Genomic DNA, 20676 nt, shown 5'->3' with positions numbered 1-20676 from the left:
TAAATACATGATGCAAACGAATCAAAAAATGATACTATATTGTGATTTTTTCCAAAGTATGGATTGATGTTGCATAAGCAGATCAAATTATGGTACTTCAATGCTCAAAAAATAATAAATATGTTACGATAATATAATTTGTATGAAAGTATGGTACAGATTTGCATAAAAATACCAAAACATGTAAATATATAGCGCAAATAAATCAATAAATGATACTATACTGTGATTTGTTCCAAAGTGTGGTATGATGTTGCTTACGCAGACAAAAATATGGTACTTCAATGCTAAACATTTATAAATATGGTACGATAATATAATTTTGTATCAAAGTATGATACGAATTGGAATATAATAACCAAAACATGTAAATACATGATGCAAATAAATCAGTAAATGATACTATACTGTGATTTGGAACAGTATATGGTTTTATTGGGGCTAGCGCAGACAGAAATATGGTACTTCAATTCTCACAAATATAAAAATTATGGTACGATGATCTAGTTTGAATAAAAATATGGTGTATATTAGAAATTTTAGAGACAACAAGTTACATCGGTTTTGCTTCTATTTGTAAGGTTCGAACCCAATCTCTGTGCGTTAGTTAATGCGGATATTTTCCCTGTGCAAAGGGCAAGGCAACCACATTGCAATGGGGTTTCGTATAGGATAGGTGCGGGTGATTTACTACTTGTACATTAAAATGACAGATATATTACAAGAGATAGTAAATGAATACATTTAGCATTGATCTCGGTAGATCAATTCGTAATTCATGTGCTTAGAGTTAAAGTATAAGTTGCTTTCGTTAATCTGCTTCTGCTTGAGCCTAAAATCTGTGCATTTACTAAAGCAGACTCTTTAAGTCGACGCTTTCTCTGTGTGAAGTACGCAGTTTCCGTTGCAGAGAGCCTCTCATGTATCATAATCCTTCTTTGCTCTAGGGTTAATCAAAGCATCTGCATTGCTTGACCCATTCTACGGTTTTCCATCATCCTCATGCACAAATGTGTAATTTGCAAATCGCACAAGATTATTCTGCAAAATTGTCATTTGAATGTACTATTGTGTACATACATATATATATGTACTATTGTGTGAAATAGTAAAGTAAGTATATTATTTGTAGCATAGTAAGATAAAAGTATTTAGCATCACTTTATTAACTTGTATCATATATATTTTACTCTTGAGATTAAAAAGCAAACTAGGCATCTCATTACCTCAATTCCGCTCCTGGGTGGAATATACGGAGCCATAATCTGTGCGTCAGCCGACGAGAACTTGTTGTGTCGAAGCTTTCTATGTGCGAAGTGCGTAGCAACCCCGTTGCACCATCCGTCCTTGTTTTTTTTTGGATCATTTGAAGTTAATGATATTGGGGTTGTGGGTATTGTATTTTATACCTGATCGAGTAAATTCGCTGTCGATGATTCGGGATAAAGTAATGAATTTTTAGTCTGGTGAGAGTATGCATCAGATCCCGCTCGGTCTATGTGATTTAGGGACGATGAGTCACCTTATAAAATAGGCATGATCTGCACTCTTCACGTTCTGTCATGTCTCCTGTCGTCGCACAAAGCGTGCGACGACAGGAGACAATGGTAAGAATGGTAAATTTTAAACACCTGGAACAAATCTCACGCCGAATGATCGGCTCATTCTCAAATGCGTAGATACTTTACTTTGGGGCTAGCCATCTGGGGATAGAGATGGGAGCGAGCAACGACACACGGAAGTTGAAGTGTTGCGAGGCGCGGATCGCCAACGGTCCGGCGATAGGCGAACATGTTGCGATTATACGGAGCTGCTTTATATTTATATCCGCAGCTGCACGCACCCAAATCCTTATTCAGCTGTTGATAATTTGCTGGCAGCACAGCGACTCGCTGCAAGAGTCATTTGTTAACGTTGGGATGTGGCGATCAGCAACATGAGTAGTCTATAATTATTGTATGATATCTATAGTTTCGTTGGCCATTATAGAGCAAGCAAGATTGATATTCTGCTTTTGAATCAAACTCAAGAATAATAGCAAATTTGTAGATTTAAAACTACGTGTGTTCGATATAAAATAACATTACGATGGTAAGAAACCGTCTTGTTAAATACTCCTAATTAGTCTACACTATTTTGATATCGCGGCTATCGAGGCTATCGAGGCGTCGCTGCGGCTGCAGCAACTCTGCTGATGAGCACGTTGGTAGCTGACGTTGACACCGCTAGTATCTGTCAGCAGTACGTAAAGCTCACCAATCTAGTGTGTATGACTAAATTATTGGCTGGGAACACTCAAGCTTCAGTTTGTGTCGAAAGCCATTGTAGGAACCGCTCATAACAAAAAATAGCGTAAAATTTGGAGCTCTTCTGCAGCAAAATCATCCACTGGTGCCGCTGAGAGGGCGATCGGCTCTAGTTCAAAGACTCTGCAAGGATGGTCGTTGTCGTCCATGCCGAGCGCGCATGTGATACTTGTTCCAACATTCCTCTCCCATTTATTTAAGTCAACACTGGAGCGGTCTTCGGATTTCGCCTTCTTCTTCGGCGAAATTACTCTCTCGTCAGCGCTGCTAGTAGAAGTCACTTCGTCAAGTGACGTTGGAGAAGCAATTGAGACATCACTGAGCTTGCGTTTATTCAGTGTAGGTCGCTGAACCGACAATGGCGACTTCACAGGTCTAGTGACCATGGGCGAAGAAGATGTTGTAGTACTTGATGCTGGCATGATTGTTATTGATATACTGTTAGAGTTGAGGTGCGTTGGCAACGATGAAAAATGAATTGTGATCCAGAGAGGCTTGCTAGCCGTTGCAGCTAGATTGCCCCTGTCGTCATATTTGTATTTGCAATGGCTTTTCTGGTCGCACGCACCCGACCCTGCTTCGCTTCTGCTCTTTTCTTCAAAGCGACGTTGGACAAATCGCATCGAAACTCATTCGGCTGTGCTGAGGCAGAGAAGGGCTTGGTAGCGGGACGCATCAGGGTGCTGAATTTCAGCCTGAAACGGGATGCTCAACTCAGGTTCGAGTGGCTGGTGAAACGTGGCGCAGATGGGTCATCTTTGATGTTTCTATGTTACGCGCCCGGCTCTCGTCTTCGTCTATTGCGTGCAAGACGACTTTGATTGGTTTTCTTGAAGAACTTCAACCAAACATTATTTTAAAAATAAGCCACTGGTGGAAAAATCAGACACGAGGTAGGGCGACACACGTTTCGATAATATATCCAAAATCCAGTATTTATCTCATGTTGTTATTCAGAGCAGAGGGATCTGAGGCTGAATCAGAGAACCCATGCTTCATGTCCGTTACTCATCTTTAAATTTCTTAAAATGTCTTATCTTAACCTTTTAAAGGTCAGATGTCTACGAATGTCCGGTCTATAGCACGCACATGTTTGACATGTTTTGCTGTAACTGCTGTCTGGCCGTTTTGGCAGCTTCTTAGACTTTGCTCTTAACTTAGCTTTTTCTAAAATATAACATGAGATGGCCAGTAGCATTATTTCATAGATTAGAAGGCCAACATATTTATATTAAATTAAGAGCACGAAACGATCATTGTCTGGCAATGATGCCACGATTGCAAATCAGACGAGTCACCTCTTTCAAATTTTGAAATAACAAGTAATTCTTTGGTAACAGAAAACTAGCTATCTGTCTGTGCACACTTAATGTGCGGAGAATAAAGCCTGGTCGTTTTGTCCGGTGCAAAGCTATTCTAATGTTTGCTAAAGACGCAGCAAAAAAGCTCTCTTGCTTGTGCACAAACGGTATTGTATCGAAGGCCGATGAATCCACAGATCCATCGCGAATCGAGACGGGACAGTGCACCATGCGAGGTGTCACTTCGCTAAAGTAGGATATGTAAGAGGTGCGCTGCGAGTCATCAACATGCAAAGAACTTCCCCTATCCCGATATGATCTACTGTAGAATGAGATGGGTTCGGTAAGCACCGGTGAATATCGAGCTTCCATAGTATTGTTGCGATAGGTAATGTACATGTATAGGGTAGGGCAAAGCATTTGTGTTGGACATGCTACATTCTACTGTAGAATAGAATCTTGCGATACGTGCATGGAGGCGTCACTACAGCATGCCTGCACGAAAGTTGCGGAGTACGTGCTGCTTGCTGCTGGGTGAGCCCAGTAATTTTGTGCAGCAACCCATCTGCGAAAATGGAAGACACCGGTCACAGACCAGAAGGCATTATATAATTGTTTCCACTGCCCTACACGTTTTAACGCCACCAGCTGACGTAGATCATCAGACTGGTGCAGTCTGGTCTGAGTAGAAATCTGAAATCCATTTTTGATTGGCTAAAAGGAAAGCTTCTGTCAGAGCAATTTTGGAGTTGGTTGCGAATTTAGCTGGCGAGGGATCATCCTGAAACATTCACCGGAATGCGAGATTGTCTGACCACAAAGTAAAGCCCATTCTTTTATATAAACTTTGGGCGTATTTCCTTAAACCACAGCCCACACTCAAATGCAGCTAAGACACTGTATATGTTCATGTATCAGTACTTACTGGATTCGCAGTGGCTGTCTGCCATAAGATTGTAAAAGTGGGTACATGCAGTTACAGTGTGATTGCTATCGGTTTCGTACTTCACGTAGAAACGTCAAAATTTTGGCTTGAAACTTCTTTTATTTCGCTCATCTCACGAGTATCCGACTCGGATATCCTTATTACCGTACGTAAGCTCTACACAATCGCTTGATTTCCCATCTGAAACGTACGTACGTGGCACTTCTATGAGCTAGTACCTGATGTTTCAGTATTGAATTGCGATTGTTCAATTTTCTACATGTATATTTGTGGAAAAAGCGCTTAAAAAATTAACACTGGAGGGATTCAAGTTACGGGGCAAGATTAACAGCTGCTGTTGTGGCGACTCAGCTTCTATTAGCTTACCATCAATGCTGCTAGTAATGATGCAGATCATGCACCGAGCTCATCGACAGACCAATTTAATACAGCTGCTGATAAACTTACTGACGTAAAGGAGATCCAGATCAATGTTGGTTGCGACCGTCCCTACTGCAATAGCTTTATCTGGGTCTTGTTGTCCGTGTGTCTGCTACATAAATTTGAGCAGACGATGATCGTCTGCAAAACTGTGGGTCAAACGACGACGATCGTCTACGAAATAGACCCTTGATGTTGAAGCCTTAAAATAGCACCAGCCATTACTGTAACTACTTCATACTTTATTCACAGTATCAATTTGATTTTTCTCGACACTCAAAGATTTCATTTTTATTAGCAAGCTAGGCATGCTTTTTAACATCGTAATTGAAAGAAACATTAGATGATAACCTTGTAAAAATGGCAACACTCTCAATATAGATATGATTTTATGATGATATATTCTCGCTCTCTGATTGTTTTTTTAGCAATGAGAGTAGTAAAAAACCACTTCGAATCTAAACGCACACTAATCTCATCGACAAAATGAGGCATCGATTCCGAACAATTCACTCAGGTCGACTGACGAGCGTCGTAAAATTTAATTGGAATTATGCTGCGAGGATCTCAATCAGTCTAGAAGATCTGTAATACTTTACATACTCACTTCTGGAGAGACATTATACAGAGGCGTTATCAGCAAGATGTGCATGTGGCATCGCAGAATCGAGCCCATCATATAATTGCGCAACACACTCAAAACTTTCTACCTTTTGCACAAGTTAACAGTAAAACTACCGTAATTTTCAATTATATAATTTTCGCTGCGTAAAAAACTTCACAACTTTTAAACATATTCTGCATGAATATTGGACATATATTAAATTCGCGACTTCCGTTCTTCGTGAATGTCTAGCTCACCTTGGTCTTGTCCATTCAGATATAAAGAACTAAGCCTTAAAGCTCTTATGCCCCATACAGTCTTCATATAGGCATTGCGGCTTTTCTCTCGATGACAGCAAATGAGTCTTATTATATTATTCTCCTGTTGACATTTTGTTAAAGTTGACTATTTCTTTATCATAGCCTACAGTTAGTGCTTTCTCGCAACCTCTTAATATATAAAACTGAAACATGCGCAAATGGTTGCGGCATTTTATCACAATATTAAGACGTACCGAGAAGATTCATACGCAGGCAGGTAATGACAACCATAATTGATTAACAATCTTGTGCCCATCAACTATCATATTATATGCCTCACATGCTGTGTTGAAAAAAGCTTGCTTCACACCAGACAAATGCTGTTCAACAAATTTGCAACGGGTTACGTACGCTTGAATGCCGTACGGAGAAACTACAATATTGCCGTCAGATTGACAGCGAACGCCAGAGGTACCAAAGTTAAACACCATGACGAAGTTGTTGATGATAGTCAATCAGTGGAAACCAAGCGTCGTGTGGTATAGTACAAGTGGACGAGCTTCACGTGTCTCTTACCCATAACTGTGCGTAAGACAAATAGTGGGTACTTCGCAGTAATTATATGTTTGGAGGCTTGTGGATAGAAATCCACTAGCCAATTTAGAACTGTCGTACCAGGCCTAGAGTGGCAACGAACTAAGGATCTGAATTCACTTTCCATTTTTTTCTCTCGGAAACAAGTCTGCAAAACACTTACAAAAGGTTATGAGCCCAAATACGACCAAAGCCAACGCCATACTATGCGAGATAACTGCTTCATGTGGGAGTTCAACGCTCGGATGAAGTTCGCGAAGAAGAGACTACTTGAACACATCGATACAACGAAAGCCCCGAGTAAAGATGAGGCTGCGGGGTTAGGATGGAATGCCAACAAATGAAGGCCTTCGCGATTCTATCGATGATGGTCAATCCATGCTTACATTCAATGATTCGGACTGCACAATCGACTGCTCAAGAGTGGGAGATTTTGAAGATTTTTTTTCTTCGTCGAAGCATTCACAATCGAATCCAGATGCGTCATCAACTGCATGATTTTAATATGAAAAGAGTGGAAACGTAATAGATCACTTTCTCAAGTTCGATGAGTTGTGCCTATCAATGCAAGCCATCAGTGAAGAAGTTTCGCAAGACAAACAACTTGTGTTTCTTCGTGGAATTCTAACAGATGAATACGACCCGATTGTGAAGATCATCGAAAACATGCCCAGAAAAGATCTATTTCAAGCCAAGGAAACGCTACGTCGAGAGTGTGAAAGCGTGAATAAAAAAGAGAGCAATGAGATTGCTCTTAAGGCGACTCAAGACTACAAGAGCAAAGGTCCCAGACCTAAAGGGATAAAAGGCAAAAATGGTTCGTACGAAAAAGATATGGGCACCGGAAACAAGACTGCTGGTACAATTCAGACAACAAAAAGCAAGACGAACAGGCTTTCATGGGATGTGAACGTGGTTCTGATGGATGGCTACTCGACAGTGGTGCAACCAGTCATATGTGTCCATTTCAAGATGAGTTTGATGATATTCGTCCACTCGACAGACCGATTGTCATTTCAGTTGCAAATGGTGGCAAGGTTTTGGCTGCCGGAATTGGGACGATCCGAGTTATACTAAAGAACAAGAAGCCAATTCGGATCGAAGATGTGCTTTACGTCCCAGATTTGAATCAAAGACTTCTTTCGATTCCAGCGTTGTCTGAAAAAGGAATGCATGTAACATTCGGCAAAGCATTGTGTAAGATCAAGAGCGATAAAGAAATTGTGATTCGAGTGACCCAGAAGGGCAAGTTGTTTGTATTGGAGAGTAATTCAGTGGAATCTGCTATCATTAGCAAAGAGGTGAGTCAGGATACCAAACCAGTGGATCCAAGTGTGTGACATGCTCGATTGGGACATTTTCCTATAAAGACAATGAAGACTCTCGACGATTGCGTTTATGGATTCAAGATGAAGGAATCGATTGTCATCTAAAAGACCTAGGAGGATGACATTTGTGAAGGATGCGTAAATGGCAAATCGTTGGTAAAGCCGTTCCCGAAGTCAAGCTACGTTGAAGTGAAGACCACTTCAGTGCTCCAATTCATTCACAGCGACGTGATGGGTCCGATAAAGACTAAGTCACAAGGTGGAGCAAGGTTCATCGTAACGTTATCGACGATTTTTTGAGACTCGTTACGGTGTGCTATATCGCCCACAAATCGGAAGTGATGGATTTATTCATCGAGTACAGGTCAATGATGGAGAATCAACTGGGTGCCAAGATCAAGTGTATTTGCACCGACAATGGTGGCGAATACATCAACAATCGTTTTGCTAGATTGTGTCAAAAGACCGGTATCATTCACCAAGCAACGGTTCCGTATTCGCCACAACCGAACGGGATGGCAAAACGGATGAACACAAGAATTACGGAGCGAGCAGGATCGATGCTAAACTATATGCAAGTTGAACGGAAGTGGTGGACCGAAGCTATGAACACTGCAGTATATGTGACCAACCGAGTTCCGTGAGCCGCCCACCCAAAGAAATACCCCGTTGGAAGTTTGCGACCCAATCTCTCACACATGCGAGTTTTTGGAGCTCTAGGCTATGCACACATTGAGAAGGTAAAGCGTGTCAAGTTTAACAAGGAAACATACAAGTGTATGTTCTTGGGATATTCAGGTCAAGTTAAAGGATATCGTGTATGGAACTTCGAGATGAAGCGAGTGGGAATAACTTGTTCAGCTGTGTTTCAAGAATTACCAAGATCGAAGTACGTGCAAGTCGTTAGTGGTGATCGAAGCTCTCAACGTATGCAAGATGATGGTGATGAGGATTAAGATGAAGATGAAGAGTGAAGATTGCCTACAAGTGCCTGTGGTATCGACTTGCAGCAATGTCGAGCCAATGATTTTCGACCAAACTGGAACCGACACAACTAACGTGCCTCCAAGCGGTTCAAGTATGACACTAGTTACAATCTCCCAGCATCCAAGATCCGAGTATGAGTGCGACCCGCTATTTGATATTGATGATGTCTATATGGAATCGGGCGAAGACGATGTGGAAACGAATCTGGCAATTGTGCCCAGGGGGAGATTGGAAGCGATCGATCAATTCCTTGTGTTCCGGTCGCCTTAATGCGGTGGGCATATTGCACCGAATTGGCATATTGCACCGAATGCACCACCACCAAACCGGAATTCACACACGTTGGTTCCAGACCAAAGGTCCGACGCGATCATTCCACGGACAAACGAAGAACAAGTGGAACGTGCTCCGAAGCGCTATCGTCTCGAATATGAACAAGCGAATGCTACTCTCGAAACTCTAGCGACGTATCAAGATGCATTAAATCACCGCAGTCAAAGATGTGATATGATGCAATCAAGGCTGAATCGAAAGCGTTGGAAGAAAAAAGGCATGGTCAGCGGTGCAACAGAATCCAAGTCAGAAAGTGATAGGTACCAAGTGGGTGTTTGCAATCAGTATAATGAGCATGGTGAAATTGAGCGATACAAGGCTCAACTTGTGGCACTAGGTTATCGACAAACGTATGGTGTGGACTACTCGGAAACGTATTCTCCAGTCGCAATTTGAACTCGATTCGTGTCTTTCTGGCAGTATGTTGCTATTTTGGTCTGTTTATCCGCCAGTACGATGTTGACACTGCGTTTTTTAACGGATTCCTCGAAGAAGAAGTGTACACCTATCCGGCCCAAGAGTGTCGAAGCAAAGTCAAACCAAGTCTTTCAACTGGATGGAAGTCTATATGGATTAAAACAAGCTGCAGCAACCTGTTTCAAGACGATCTCAAGCGTGTCTATCGATATGGGTTTTACTGCATGTGTTTCAGACTCGTGCATTTTTGTTCGACAAGTTGGAAGATCATGGGCGTACGTTACTTTGTATGTTGATGACATGCTCATTAGAGCAAAGTCGGTTGACCTGATCAATGCAGTTACCGATGAGCTCTCCAGTCATTTCAAACTCAAGATATTGGGAAACGTACGCGTTATTCTTGGCATAGAACTCGAGTACAAGCAGCAGTGGAAGAAGCTGAAAATAAGTCAAAGTGCATGCATTGCCAGAATGGTGGAAAAGTTCAATCAAATTAATGCCAAGTCTGTTAACAACCCAAGTATGATGGGCCAATTTCTGAGCAAGTGCAATAAAGTGATCCGAGAATGGAGAACCGTCCGTATCGATCTCCTGTCGGATCACTTCTATATGTGGCGAGTGGAACAAGACCCGACATTGCATTCACGGAATGCCAGCTAAGCCGACATCTAGAACAACCAAGTGAAGTACATTGGAGTGCGGCTATTCGTGTGCTGCGTTACCTCAAGTCAACTGAGACAAAAGGAATCTGCTATCAAGGTCTTCCTGAAAAACTCAAACTAAGTGCATGTACGGATTCCGACTGGGCAAGTAACAAGAAAAACCGTCGTTTGACATCAGGCATCATGGTCATGATCAACAAGTCCCCAGTGATATTCAAGTTAAAGCTACAACAAAGTGTGGCACTCAGCACTGCTGGAGCCGAATACGTAGCTCTATCACTATGCATCCAAGAAGTGCTTTGGACAAAGCGTTTGTTGCCTGAAATGAAGATAAAGATCGATCATCCAGCCGTTGTGCACGGATACAACCAAAGTGCAATTTCTATAACCAAAAATGACGGATATCTGAGTCGAGCCAAGCACATCGATATTCGGTATTACTCCGTCCGTTACCAAATCGAGACCAAGTCGATCGACCAAACGCCAGTGCGAAAGCCCTTCATGAAGAAGGCCACTGTCACCGCCTCGGAAAGAAGATCGGCTGCCATCTCAGCAATAAGAGTACTCTTGGACAAAGTCTACCAGCTTCTTTTTGCCTTGTCGGGCGACAAGGGAAACGCAATCGCACGCGATATGCCTGGTAAGGCGGCGAGAACACTCACAAAAGCTGACGCTTCAGCTACTTCCAGGAGGGGAACACCGCTACAACCAAATCTCCGCACGTTAGTGCCCATTCTTGCGCTTGGCCCCCGAGCTTGAGATAGCTAGCGCGACGCGCTGTTGCTCGTTCTGGAGCGTGGCGGATGCCATAGCCACCTCGGCCTCTCTCACCCAGAGCATGAGATTCTCTCCATCCTTATCCTCAAAGGTCTTAACGTATACATGAGCGACCTGGGTCAGGAGGATTTATTCGTCGTCGACAGCTCCTGCTGTAGGTGCTATAGCAGCACATTCTCATAGCTCGAAAACGCCTTAAGGCGTGCTTTATCTCTTCGGGTCGTTGCGAAAAAAGTGTCCCACGCCCTCAGGGCCAAACAGAGACATCAGTTTATTAAGCTTCCTGGGCAAACAGGAGAATTGCTCATTCCTCGCAGAGAATCAGTCATAACGACCCAGGCGTAGATTGACTACAATTGCTACCAAGTGCAGCGGGCTGCCGTTGCTCTTAGCTTAAAAAAAGCTAAGTTAAGCGTCACCGACCTTACGTTCTATTTAAAAACCAATAGGAGTGTAGCGGATTGCGATCCGCTACACTCCAAGAGTACTGAAATCTTAATCAAGGCACCTTTGGTATTCCTTATTAGATAGTAAAATTTAACTGATATTCATAAGTACTGGCAATCCCGCCACGTAGTAGCTTCTTGTTACGGTGCAGCCACACCATTTTGTGATTTCACCAACTTGTGTGATTCACAACTTTGTACGGTCACAACATCTTGTGTGACCCACCGTTTCATACAAGGGTACTTCTAACCCCATAACACTTGTGCTCGAATTCAAAGAGTAATTTAACAATTCCTATCCCTCAGAATGCGCCATCTGCACAATGAACAACGTGAAGGAACTCAGCGCTAGGAAGTGGTGTACGAAACCCAAGAAGCTTGACAAATGCGCAATATTTTGGGCGGCTATTACCACAGCACGCTGCTCCGCTTATTCACCTTCAATTCTCTGTCAAGACAACAATCGCCGTCTTCAACATTAGATTACCACGATAGTCGACTCATGAAGCTGAGTTGGTGTCATAGCAACTACCCACCACACCGTCAAATGAAGTTGACAGTTCGTCGTTGCCAAATTAGAGTCGCATCGCCATTCTCAGCAAATTATGCGCACATGAAAGGGTGAGTGAATGTCAATACTTGTGTCTCCGAATTTACTTGGAGTGCCTTAGTTCGATGAACGTTATAGAGCACGTGGTGAAGAGCTAGCAAAAAGAACATGTGGTGACTTATATTGGCGAAACGCAGGGCATCAATGCGTGAGCCGATGTGTTGCGTCGACTGTAAAAAAGGCTACATCTGGAAGGTATGTGTAATCTTCCGTTTCCCTAATATCATCCTCCGAAGAGCGCTGAAGTGTTTTCCTTCGATATACCCAAGGCCCTGCTATGTATAAGAAAACTGTGCTAGGAGGGTTTTGAACCAGTGACTACTGCGTCATCGGCTCAGAGCTTGACCACTGCACCAGGGGGACCCCTTACCCGTCTAGCTCACTGGCCTTTTAAACTGTAACACTGTTTCAGGAATACACAATACAACGAGCCTGAGTCGCGCCTCGATGACAGCTGTTTAACACGAATCAATCATATCCGTTGTGCGAATTCATGACCAAGTAGAAGCGGCTTTCGTGACAACAGGCAGGTTTGAGACTAGGACGAAAGTATCTGGACTAGAAGTAGCAGAGTATCTATATCTAGTGCAAACGCTAGTGAATCGCGTCAGGATACAGATGTGACAATAAAGTGTTCTATGTAGTGCTTGAACGACACTGCAGCAGCAAACTCATCAGGGACTGTTGATTCCTTACAGAAACATAGGACAAAAGTTTGGTATATGAGACAACCATGGTGGCAGAAGGAAATTATCTCTGATGAGCGGACTAGGTCGGTTTTGAAACGCAGCAGCGTGTTCACCCGGTTAGCGGAGTATATTTCTTTCGCTTTTGCCACCACAAAAAGCTCAATCAGACGTAATTTGTAGGCTGAGGGCATGTTCATCAATTTGGTGACGCACACAACACATCAAACGCTGCACCTCGTATTTCCGTCATAGACTGCACACAATCATCTTCATGGACACAGCAACGAGCTATTCAGATGCAAATCTTCGTAGTGTCTCCTGGCAGATTAGGCCGGCAATTTTTTTCTTAACGAGATTCACGAACAAGAGTAGGGCTAAAGTGTTGGATTACCAATCGTTAAAATCAACTATGATACGCCCAGTAGCATCTACTGCGATGGTGGTGTTCTCCACTTCTCCAAGCAAACAAATACAGTAAAACCTGTCTAAATCAAACATGTTGGGACTGGGGGACAGTGTTTAATGTAGAGAGGGTTTTAAATTAAACAGGTTTAATTTAGACAGGTTTTACTGTATGGTGACCAACATGGGTCCATATTTTTTATCTAATTTAAAGAGGGTTTTAAATTGAACAGGTTTAATTTAGACAGGTTTTACTGTAGCATTATTGGAATTACATGCAAAAGAAAATCCTGCTTTGATTTTGATTACGCGACGACGTAGCTTCTCATCACTGGTAAATAATTTATATGACACGCCTTAGGTGTGGCGAGATCTGTGGACATCGTCGCGAGTATGTCGGTTGGTGACTTGAAGGAGGCCATCACACCAAAGCTGCAGTACACGGGTACAGGCAATGATCTGAAGCTCTTTTTAGCAAAGGCGGGGGTAACGCATGGCCGTCGAGCCTCACAGGAGATGTCGAAAGCTGAAGAATGGCGAGAAAACTGCTTTCATTGAGTCGTTCACGCACGAAGACATGGAGCTGCAGGAAACGTCTGGACTTAAGAAAGCGTTGGCGGGGATGCTATCTTCAACTACCGATGTATCTTACGTTCTGGTGGTACTTCACGAAACATTGTTGCTCTGGTATTCGCCATTCGCGGACAGATGAGCAAGTTGCGGTCTCTTAACCACACAAAATCGACAAGTCTTATACTGATGGGACATTGAGTCAATTTTGCCTGACAAATTGAATAAGGATGGATTGTTCGTTGATACTCTCTACCAACTGATGATGAGGAGGCATTTTGGTCGGCCGACATTCAGCTTCAAGCCAATGCCATTCGGATTGCGGCTGCTTTTGACGCTTTTATTACGCCATTTTCAGCATCATCTTACCCAGCTCTGGCCTTGTCTTCGTCAATAGCGAGAGAGATCAATGAGGAAAGGGCCTTGAGAATTGCCCAGCAGACAAACTTGACGGTTAGTCTTGTGGAAAAAACCATCGAAACTCCTGAAGGTGCGGCGTTATTAGTGTCTACTTCTGCCTCGACCGACAACACGACATGAAGTACTAAGCCTCTATTGTTAAGGCAATTATACAAGTATGGTCTGGTCCATGGAGATCCTCGCGTGCCGAGTGTAAGTCTCGGCGGGAAAGCCTCACTGGATTGATCGTGTAAAAGTAATTGAAGCGAGCCCCACTTTGAGACAAATTGATGCTGAATTCTTACACGGTCCATCCTTAGTGTTTCTCTGACCCCTGTGCTGGGCCCGGCGCTGATATAGTCAATTGACTACTTTGGCAAGAGCAATACACGAGAAAGTCTTAATAATCTTGCCGAAGTAGTTTCTGATAGCTTGGAATTTTCAATTTAGCTGGCTTTAATCCGGTCATGTTGCATTCATTCGCACATTTCGTCGTAGTGCCAGATGCTGCATGTGTGTTGAAGACTACACCGCTTTAATATCACTAATTGTTATTCTTATAAAACATAAAGTTTATGTACAAAGATTTGATTGCTGCTTCAATAGGTTGCAGGAAATTGCTGTAATTTAAAAAGTGATAGAAACGCATCGAAGGAACGGTCTCCTATAAATTCCTTTGAACCTTCAGCCGTAACCATGCAGTTGTGAAATCATTGCAAACAGGTCTAGAGCACAACCTCCATGTTTGTACAGGTGTGTCGTTGCTGAATACTTTTCTTCATAGAAGGACATGACAAGTATTGCTGATATGAGTGAGCGTGACAGGTGTCGACAAGTGATAATCTAAATCTTCTGCGAGCAGTATATCTAGGCTAACCGAAGAGCACTTTTCAGAGGTCATTTGCTCTGAGGTTAGCCATCAGGTGAGAGCAATGGCAATATGTGACAAAGTCCGAAATTTGAATGCTAGAGCTTATATACCGCATGAGTTCTACTAGAAGTGCTGCATCAGCAGTCACCATTTAGATTCACAATAACGTTTAGACGGCGCGTTAGACAGGCAACGGAAGGTTGTACGATTTACCCGATGTTATTTTTTGGAGGATTAATGTTGGCTCTAGTTACAGTAGACATTCAACTTCTTAGTGAGAGTCTTTCAGCAAATTTTGGCATAATGGGAAATACGCATGCAATTGGCACCTAAGACTGATATTTTGAAACAGTTCATGCTGGCTTTAGCTAGATACATGATGTCCAAAGATTTTATGGTGGCCATTCTTCTTTTCTATTCAATCAGGAAGGCAGCAAATAATCTTTCCATTACGTTCGTTCAAGTGAGATATTTTCGTCAAGATGGTAGCAGGCGGCACGGACATATTGATGTGATACCCGTTTGGATTTTTTGCCAAACCAGGCTTGTCAAATAAGGATTTTGAAGCCGTTGATTGTTGCCATGTGACAGAAAATGGTGGATTTTGTGTTGGACTCTGCATTTCTAGCCTACAATTGATGGTCCTATCCAGACTTCAGAAAGTTGAGCTGAGAATCGAAGCCGCAGCTTCGCATCATGCAAAGAATCTGAAGGAATTCAAGGAAATTTGGTAGAAAAGAAGGTACTATAGAAATGATCGGTAGGTGCTCTATGATGAATGATGATGACGCTCCAAAGCACGAATGGTCGGACCACTGTACAGATTCGTCTCGTCTCTTGTCATCAATAGAGCCAAATGCTGTTACCCTTTACGTAGATTGTATCTGTACTTTGAGGCTCACTTAGTTGAAGGAGCCACTCGGGAAGCAGTGAAGTGGAAAACGTTACAAAACGTTACTACATATACAGTAGGATGATCACAGAAAAATAATTTGTCCAGCATTGATTTAAATGGATTTTAGTATGGCCATTTCTGAGCACATTCAATCACAAAATCAGAGATAATTTAATAATTCTGAATATTAATATCTTGAGCAAGATCAGGACTTCCTACCAGCCAGAGATAAGCTTTGGTAGAAGTAAACTTTTCTTTTGCTCATTTGCTATAGACATGGGCTCTGCTCGTGTAGTGTTTTTTAACTTATCTGCCTGTTTCATCGTGATGACTTCAGAGGAAGCGGGTGTATAAGTCTCGCAGAAAGTATAAGTTTAACTTACCAAATGGTGTGCTGCATAAATCTGTATACTGTTGTATGTGATGCCATGTGATTAGCTAAAACACCAAACGTTGTCCACTCAATTTGTACCCACAAATACGCGACCATGCAAACATTCGTTTTGTAACGACATTGGTGTGAGCAATCCTTGCGACAGGTCAATGGCGTAAGGAGATGCAGCTTATTATAACTCTTATCATGTTGCAAGGACCAAAGAAATGCGTGACATATCGAAGTTGATGCGGATTACCTATTTCCTCAATTTTCTTGATACACGAGCGAACATAGATATACGAGAGTGAATTTACTTCAGCTGCAAATCTCAGACTTCATGATTTCTGATGACATCGTGAAAGGCTTGGTGTCTCCAACCAGTTTTAAGCCATGCAGTAACTTAGATATTTTAAGGTTTTGTAATATTTGGGATTGAGTCGATACTCTACGCTGCAACATATTAAACAATGACAGTAACTGATAACGTGAAGAAACTAGAGGCGGCACCCTTTTTTGTTTTGCAAAAATAAAATAGAGCCGTGTTGTCTGTTCAGTGATGTGCCATCATTTATCCCGCTTTCGTCTTGAAGCTACTGCCTTTCCTCTAATGCCATTTCAGGTCAAATTTTTCTTCAGTTGCACTACTTTCAGCGCTGGATATTTTAGCTATGCATTTCACCGTTAGATCAGCTTTTTGCAGCTGTTTGTCGGGCAACGCCTCTCATCTCCATAAAATCTCATTTTCAGCCTCCCTATGTACGTATTAATGCAAATCATGCTCATCAAATACGTGCCATATGTGATAATACGCCATAGCGTAGCTGGCTATCTTAGGCGCATTCCTGTACCATCATTAGTGAATGGATATCTAAAGGCAGTTTTGCTGCCATCAATCAGAATATAGGTTCTATGCAAATTTTTCGGACCACATGTTCTACTCTGAAGACAGTTTGCTTATTTCAAGGATCTTTCAAACATCTGGACATTGTTTTGCAATTATCTAGGTTGTATAATTCACACACACAATGATGTCAAAAACACCTGCGATTTATTTTGGCGCTTTAATGTACTGAAGCAAAAATGCCAGCTCTGTATAATGTTTTTCTTCGATGCAGATTAATATGTTGACTGTCGCAAAAGTGGGCAATGAGCACGAGTTGCGGAAGGATCATTTAATCTTCGGAGTCCTGAAGGTAGCGGTAATATTTTAAATCCATATTAATTTAGCAGATTTCTAGTCATTTTGAAAATTTAGCAGTCGCTACGAATGAGCGATCTACAGCTCGGCGGTATACCGGTACAATAGACCAAAATTGCATTTTTTACTCAAGATGATTAGGTGCAGAAAAGGTCATTTATACATTTATTTGCATGAGCGCTTCGCAAGAGGTGCTTTACAATATTGTTTAAAAATGTTAATACAGAAACGAAAAGGATCCTTGGTTCGCTACTCTGAGCTACCTCCTTGCCTACTAATTGTAGCCTGACTAATCTAGACCAACAAACGACTACCATTATGCTTGTAGTCACACAAGTGTGACCGTTACCGTAATCCTTATGATGTCATTCACACGCATTCAGCGGTGTAATCTCAGCACTACCACTCGCCGCTAATCTCGAGTGTGATCTGTCGCTGGATCGGTCTTGATATCTCGCGCAGAAACTTGAACATTTTGGTTCCGACTCCCTTCGTCTGCATATCTGCAAGTTGGATTTTTGTATCGATGTTGTCGATCTTCTGTGATCCTTGCTGAGCGCTCTTCCAGAGAAGTGGCGCCTGGTGTCCACGTGCATTGTAAGAGTGTGATAGCCTGCATTGCTTGCCAAAGCTATAGCCCCTTGGCTGTCTACCCATATTCGCGTGCCTCCCACTTGTTTGTGAACCATACCCTTTAGTATTGCGCGCGTCCAATACATTTCCTGTGTTCAAAAGCTAAGAGTCATATACTCGGCTTCGACAGAGCTCAGTGCGATGTTCTCTGGTACCTGGACTTGATTACAGTTGGAGCATTATCTATAGTGATCTAAACACCTGATACAGAACGTCTGTCATCAGTGTTGCTGCCCCAGTCTACATCCGAAGAAGCTCCAGCCACCACCTTTCCAGTCCAACCTTGATAGATGATTTCGTGATGACGAGTCGACTTCAAATGGCGTAGAATACGAATTGCGGCGTTCAAATGTCGTAACGCGTGATGCTCGATTAATCAAGACAGTTGCGTTTCGACAAATACGACGTCCGGATAGTGCACGTTGTAATATAAACCAGACAGCCTATCAGAGAGCGTTATAGTCTCGCTTCTGTACTTGAGACAGTTTGAGTCTGGTTTAAGGTGAACGAACTCGGCATGATGAAATTCATCTTGGACATGGAAATCGATTACGAAAGGACAGCGGCAACCCTAATGGTCAAACAGACACACTAGATCGACGACGTGGTTAAGCAATTTGTCCAGAAAAGCGCCAAGCACGTCGCCATTCCGTGTGCGTCACCTCTAAAATTTTGTCACTTGTCTTGGTTGTAATGATTTATTCATTGACTTACAGACACGCGTGCACAAAATCTGTTCCGACTTCCTCACGCAGACGCATTGGCCCGGTTCATAGCTTTTGACAACACTCTTCTTGAAGACATGGTCAATTGTCTTGCTCAAGGCACTTGCAGCTTGCTTTGGCCAAGATATCTGGATCCTTGAGCCCCCTTGACACCTTGCGATTCACCATCTAAATACGGTATGGGTGGCGACGTCCAGCTGTTTCATTTTGTAGCCAGATGCCGCACAAACTGCCTGTACAACTCGATTTGAGCTCATGTTGGCAACTCTTGAACAAATCCTTCCTGTTTTTTTTAGATCCCTAAGTCACTTATCGTGCCTTGTAACGTGCCACACTGCCATTTTGGTTCCGTTTCCTTGCAAAGACCCAGAGGCACCCAGTCGTATGCTCAATAGATCCCCATGGAGCGAGCGTCCATGTCCGTTCGGCTGATGTGATCGAAATTTGGCAACCATCCGCTTGCGCCACTGTTTTGCCTCGTCACTAGCCACTGCCTGCGCGTATGTGGCAGGCAAGTCAGATTCTTCATCAATGCTTCCAGCGTGAGCGAGAACTGCTTCGACTATAAGGCTATCTCATCAATCCTTGTACTCCTTGGATCCTCGGGATTCTTCGTCATCTGATTTGTTATCCAACTTCAACATAAGTCCGCACGCACAATTTGGGCTTTCAATTCGAGGTTGATATACCAGTTGGTCTTCCTGCACCATTTCAGCAGGATATCGGTGGACCGGTCGATCTTCCTGTAAGTCTTGTGCTGGACTGTTACCTCGAAGCGCACATTGGGTGGTAATTGGAGCACATCAACCCTACAATGATTTATGTCGATTCCCTCTCCCTCCAGTTGAGCGTCTGAAACGTCTCCCATAGAATCATCCTGAGTTTGCCGCGTCTTCATCGTCGTTCTTTGTCACGTGTATTTCTGTTTCTTTCTTTAATAGGTTAGATTCGTAAACGCCGCCCATCGCACGCTCACCCAACGTCACCGACCGTGAAGAGGTTACCTTGTTATTATCCGAATCGTATACACAGTATCCCTTGGTGTCTTCAGCTAATCGAAGGAACATGTCCTTAAAGCTTTTAGCATCGAATTTTCATTCTATTCACAACATCAACGTGTGCGTACCCGTGAGATCCAAATGCATGAAGGTGATCCGTCCAAGGTTTCTCTTCAAAATCCAGCTCGTACGAGGTAGTGGTTGGATGCACTGTGTTGGAGATACAGTTGATTTGGTACACTGCAGGGCTGACCGCCTTTGTCCACCAACAGGTCGAAACACACTTGATGTGGAGCAAGCTCCGTGCCTTTTCCATAATCGTGAGGTTCATTTGGTCTGCTATTTCATTTTGTTGAGGGAAGAATGGTGCTGCTTGTTGGAGCACGATGCCGTTTCGCTAAAATAAGTTCGTATCCGTCTTGTTGACGAACTCTGTTTTCTAACCCGAGCGCAAGCTCTTGATGCGAGCTCTCCATTGACTTTCGTACGGTTCTTTGAACATCTTGATCTTTTCGGGTCTTTTCATTTTTGCGAGAAAATGTGCCACCACATATCGTGAGAAACTATCCAAAAAATTTAAGATATTTTTGATCACTCCCTTTGAAACCGTTATCATGGGTCCCAATACATCAATCTGCACTAGCTTGAAATCAATTGATGGCTTCGTTTCAGAGCATCGTGGGAATGCTTCAATTGTCTGCTTGCCCTTCATGCAGCCTTCACGCAAGGTGCTTAAGGCCATGCATATCATTTGTGGAACGCAAAGCCTTCATAAAAACAAACCTTGCTGGTGACCCATGCTAGCACGCCATAGCTCCAACTGACCTTTAGCTTCCGAGTATTGCACCTATCGTGCTCTCTCTTGTTGGCACTCTCCCGTATAATATCTACCGATTCTTGCTCTTGTTGCCAAAGCACAGTCCTTGTCA

At 42.9% G+C, this 20676-nt stretch overlaps 9 protein-coding genes across 9 annotated transcripts; 3 read left to right on the top strand and 6 right to left on the bottom strand.

Moving 5' to 3' along the window:
• Positions 1 to 2335: 2335 nt before the first annotated feature.
• Positions 2336 to 2728, bottom strand: PHALS_12021 (uncharacterized protein; the record flags this gene model as incomplete). The annotated part of the gene is made up of 1 exon (XM_024727486.1): positions 2336 to 2728. One exon carries the CDS (start codon positions 2726 to 2728, stop codon positions 2336 to 2338), a length of 393 nt encoding a protein of 130 aa, XP_024578058.1.
• Positions 2729 to 2730: 2 nt separating this feature from the next.
• PHALS_14553 (uncharacterized protein) lies at positions 2731 to 3393 on the top strand. Its single transcript, XM_024727485.2, has one exon. The coding sequence runs from the start codon at positions 3076 to 3078 to the stop codon at positions 3322 to 3324; it is 249 nt and encodes an 82-aa protein (XP_024578057.1). The 5' UTR covers positions 2731 to 3075; the 3' UTR covers positions 3325 to 3393.
• Positions 3394 to 3559: 166 nt separating this feature from the next.
• Positions 3560 to 3979, bottom strand: PHALS_12020 (uncharacterized protein; the record flags this gene model as incomplete). The annotated part of the gene is made up of 1 exon (XM_024727484.1): positions 3560 to 3979. One exon carries the CDS (start codon positions 3977 to 3979, stop codon positions 3560 to 3562), a length of 420 nt encoding a protein of 139 aa, XP_024578056.1.
• Positions 3980 to 6995: 3016 nt separating this feature from the next.
• PHALS_12019 (polyprotein) lies at positions 6996 to 7771 on the top strand (the record flags this gene model as incomplete). Its single annotated transcript, XM_024727483.1, has 2 exons — positions 6996 to 7248; positions 7302 to 7771. 2 exons carry the CDS (start codon positions 6996 to 6998, stop codon positions 7769 to 7771), a joined length of 723 nt encoding a protein of 240 aa, XP_024578055.1.
• Positions 7772 to 11676: 3905 nt separating this feature from the next.
• Positions 11677 to 11904, bottom strand: PHALS_12018 (uncharacterized protein; the record flags this gene model as incomplete). Its single annotated transcript, XM_024727482.1, has 2 exons — positions 11677 to 11802; positions 11869 to 11904. The coding sequence occupies 2 exons, from the start codon at positions 11902 to 11904 to the stop codon at positions 11677 to 11679; spliced, it is 162 nt and encodes a 53-aa protein (XP_024578054.1).
• Positions 11905 to 13707: 1803 nt separating this feature from the next.
• On the bottom strand, positions 13708 to 14003 carry PHALS_14551 (uncharacterized protein). Its single transcript, XM_024727480.2, has one exon. It carries the CDS (start codon positions 13943 to 13945, stop codon positions 13718 to 13720), a length of 228 nt encoding a protein of 75 aa, XP_024578053.1. The 5' UTR covers positions 13946 to 14003; the 3' UTR covers positions 13708 to 13717.
• A 14-nt stretch (positions 14004 to 14017) lies between these two features.
• PHALS_12017 (uncharacterized protein) lies at positions 14018 to 14365 on the bottom strand (the record flags this gene model as incomplete). The annotated part of the gene is made up of 1 exon (XM_024727479.1): positions 14018 to 14365. One exon carries the CDS (start codon positions 14363 to 14365, stop codon positions 14018 to 14020), a length of 348 nt encoding a protein of 115 aa, XP_024578052.1.
• A 427-nt stretch (positions 14366 to 14792) lies between these two features.
• Positions 14793 to 15255, top strand: PHALS_12016 (uncharacterized protein; the record flags this gene model as incomplete). The annotated part of the gene is made up of 5 exons (XM_024727478.1): positions 14793 to 14804; positions 14877 to 14912; positions 14968 to 14974; positions 15050 to 15121; positions 15173 to 15255. The coding sequence occupies 5 exons, from the start codon at positions 14793 to 14795 to the stop codon at positions 15253 to 15255; spliced, it is 210 nt and encodes a 69-aa protein (XP_024578051.1).
• Positions 15256 to 15311: 56 nt separating this feature from the next.
• Positions 15312 to 15631, bottom strand: PHALS_14550 (uncharacterized protein). The gene has a single exon (XM_024727477.2). It carries the CDS (start codon positions 15542 to 15544, stop codon positions 15341 to 15343), a length of 204 nt encoding a protein of 67 aa, XP_024578050.1. The 5' UTR covers positions 15545 to 15631; the 3' UTR covers positions 15312 to 15340.
• Between the last annotated feature and the right edge of the window lie 5045 nt (positions 15632 to 20676).

The sequence above is a fragment of the Plasmopara halstedii genome (assembly GCF_900000015.1).
Source record: "Plasmopara halstedii genome assembly, contig: Scaffold_589, whole genome shotgun sequence".
Classification (NCBI taxonomy): domain Eukaryota; phylum Oomycota; class Peronosporomycetes; order Peronosporales; family Peronosporaceae; genus Plasmopara; species Plasmopara halstedii.
The sequence above is the reverse complement of the archived record's forward strand: the minus strand, read 5'-3'. Positions and strand labels throughout refer to the sequence as shown.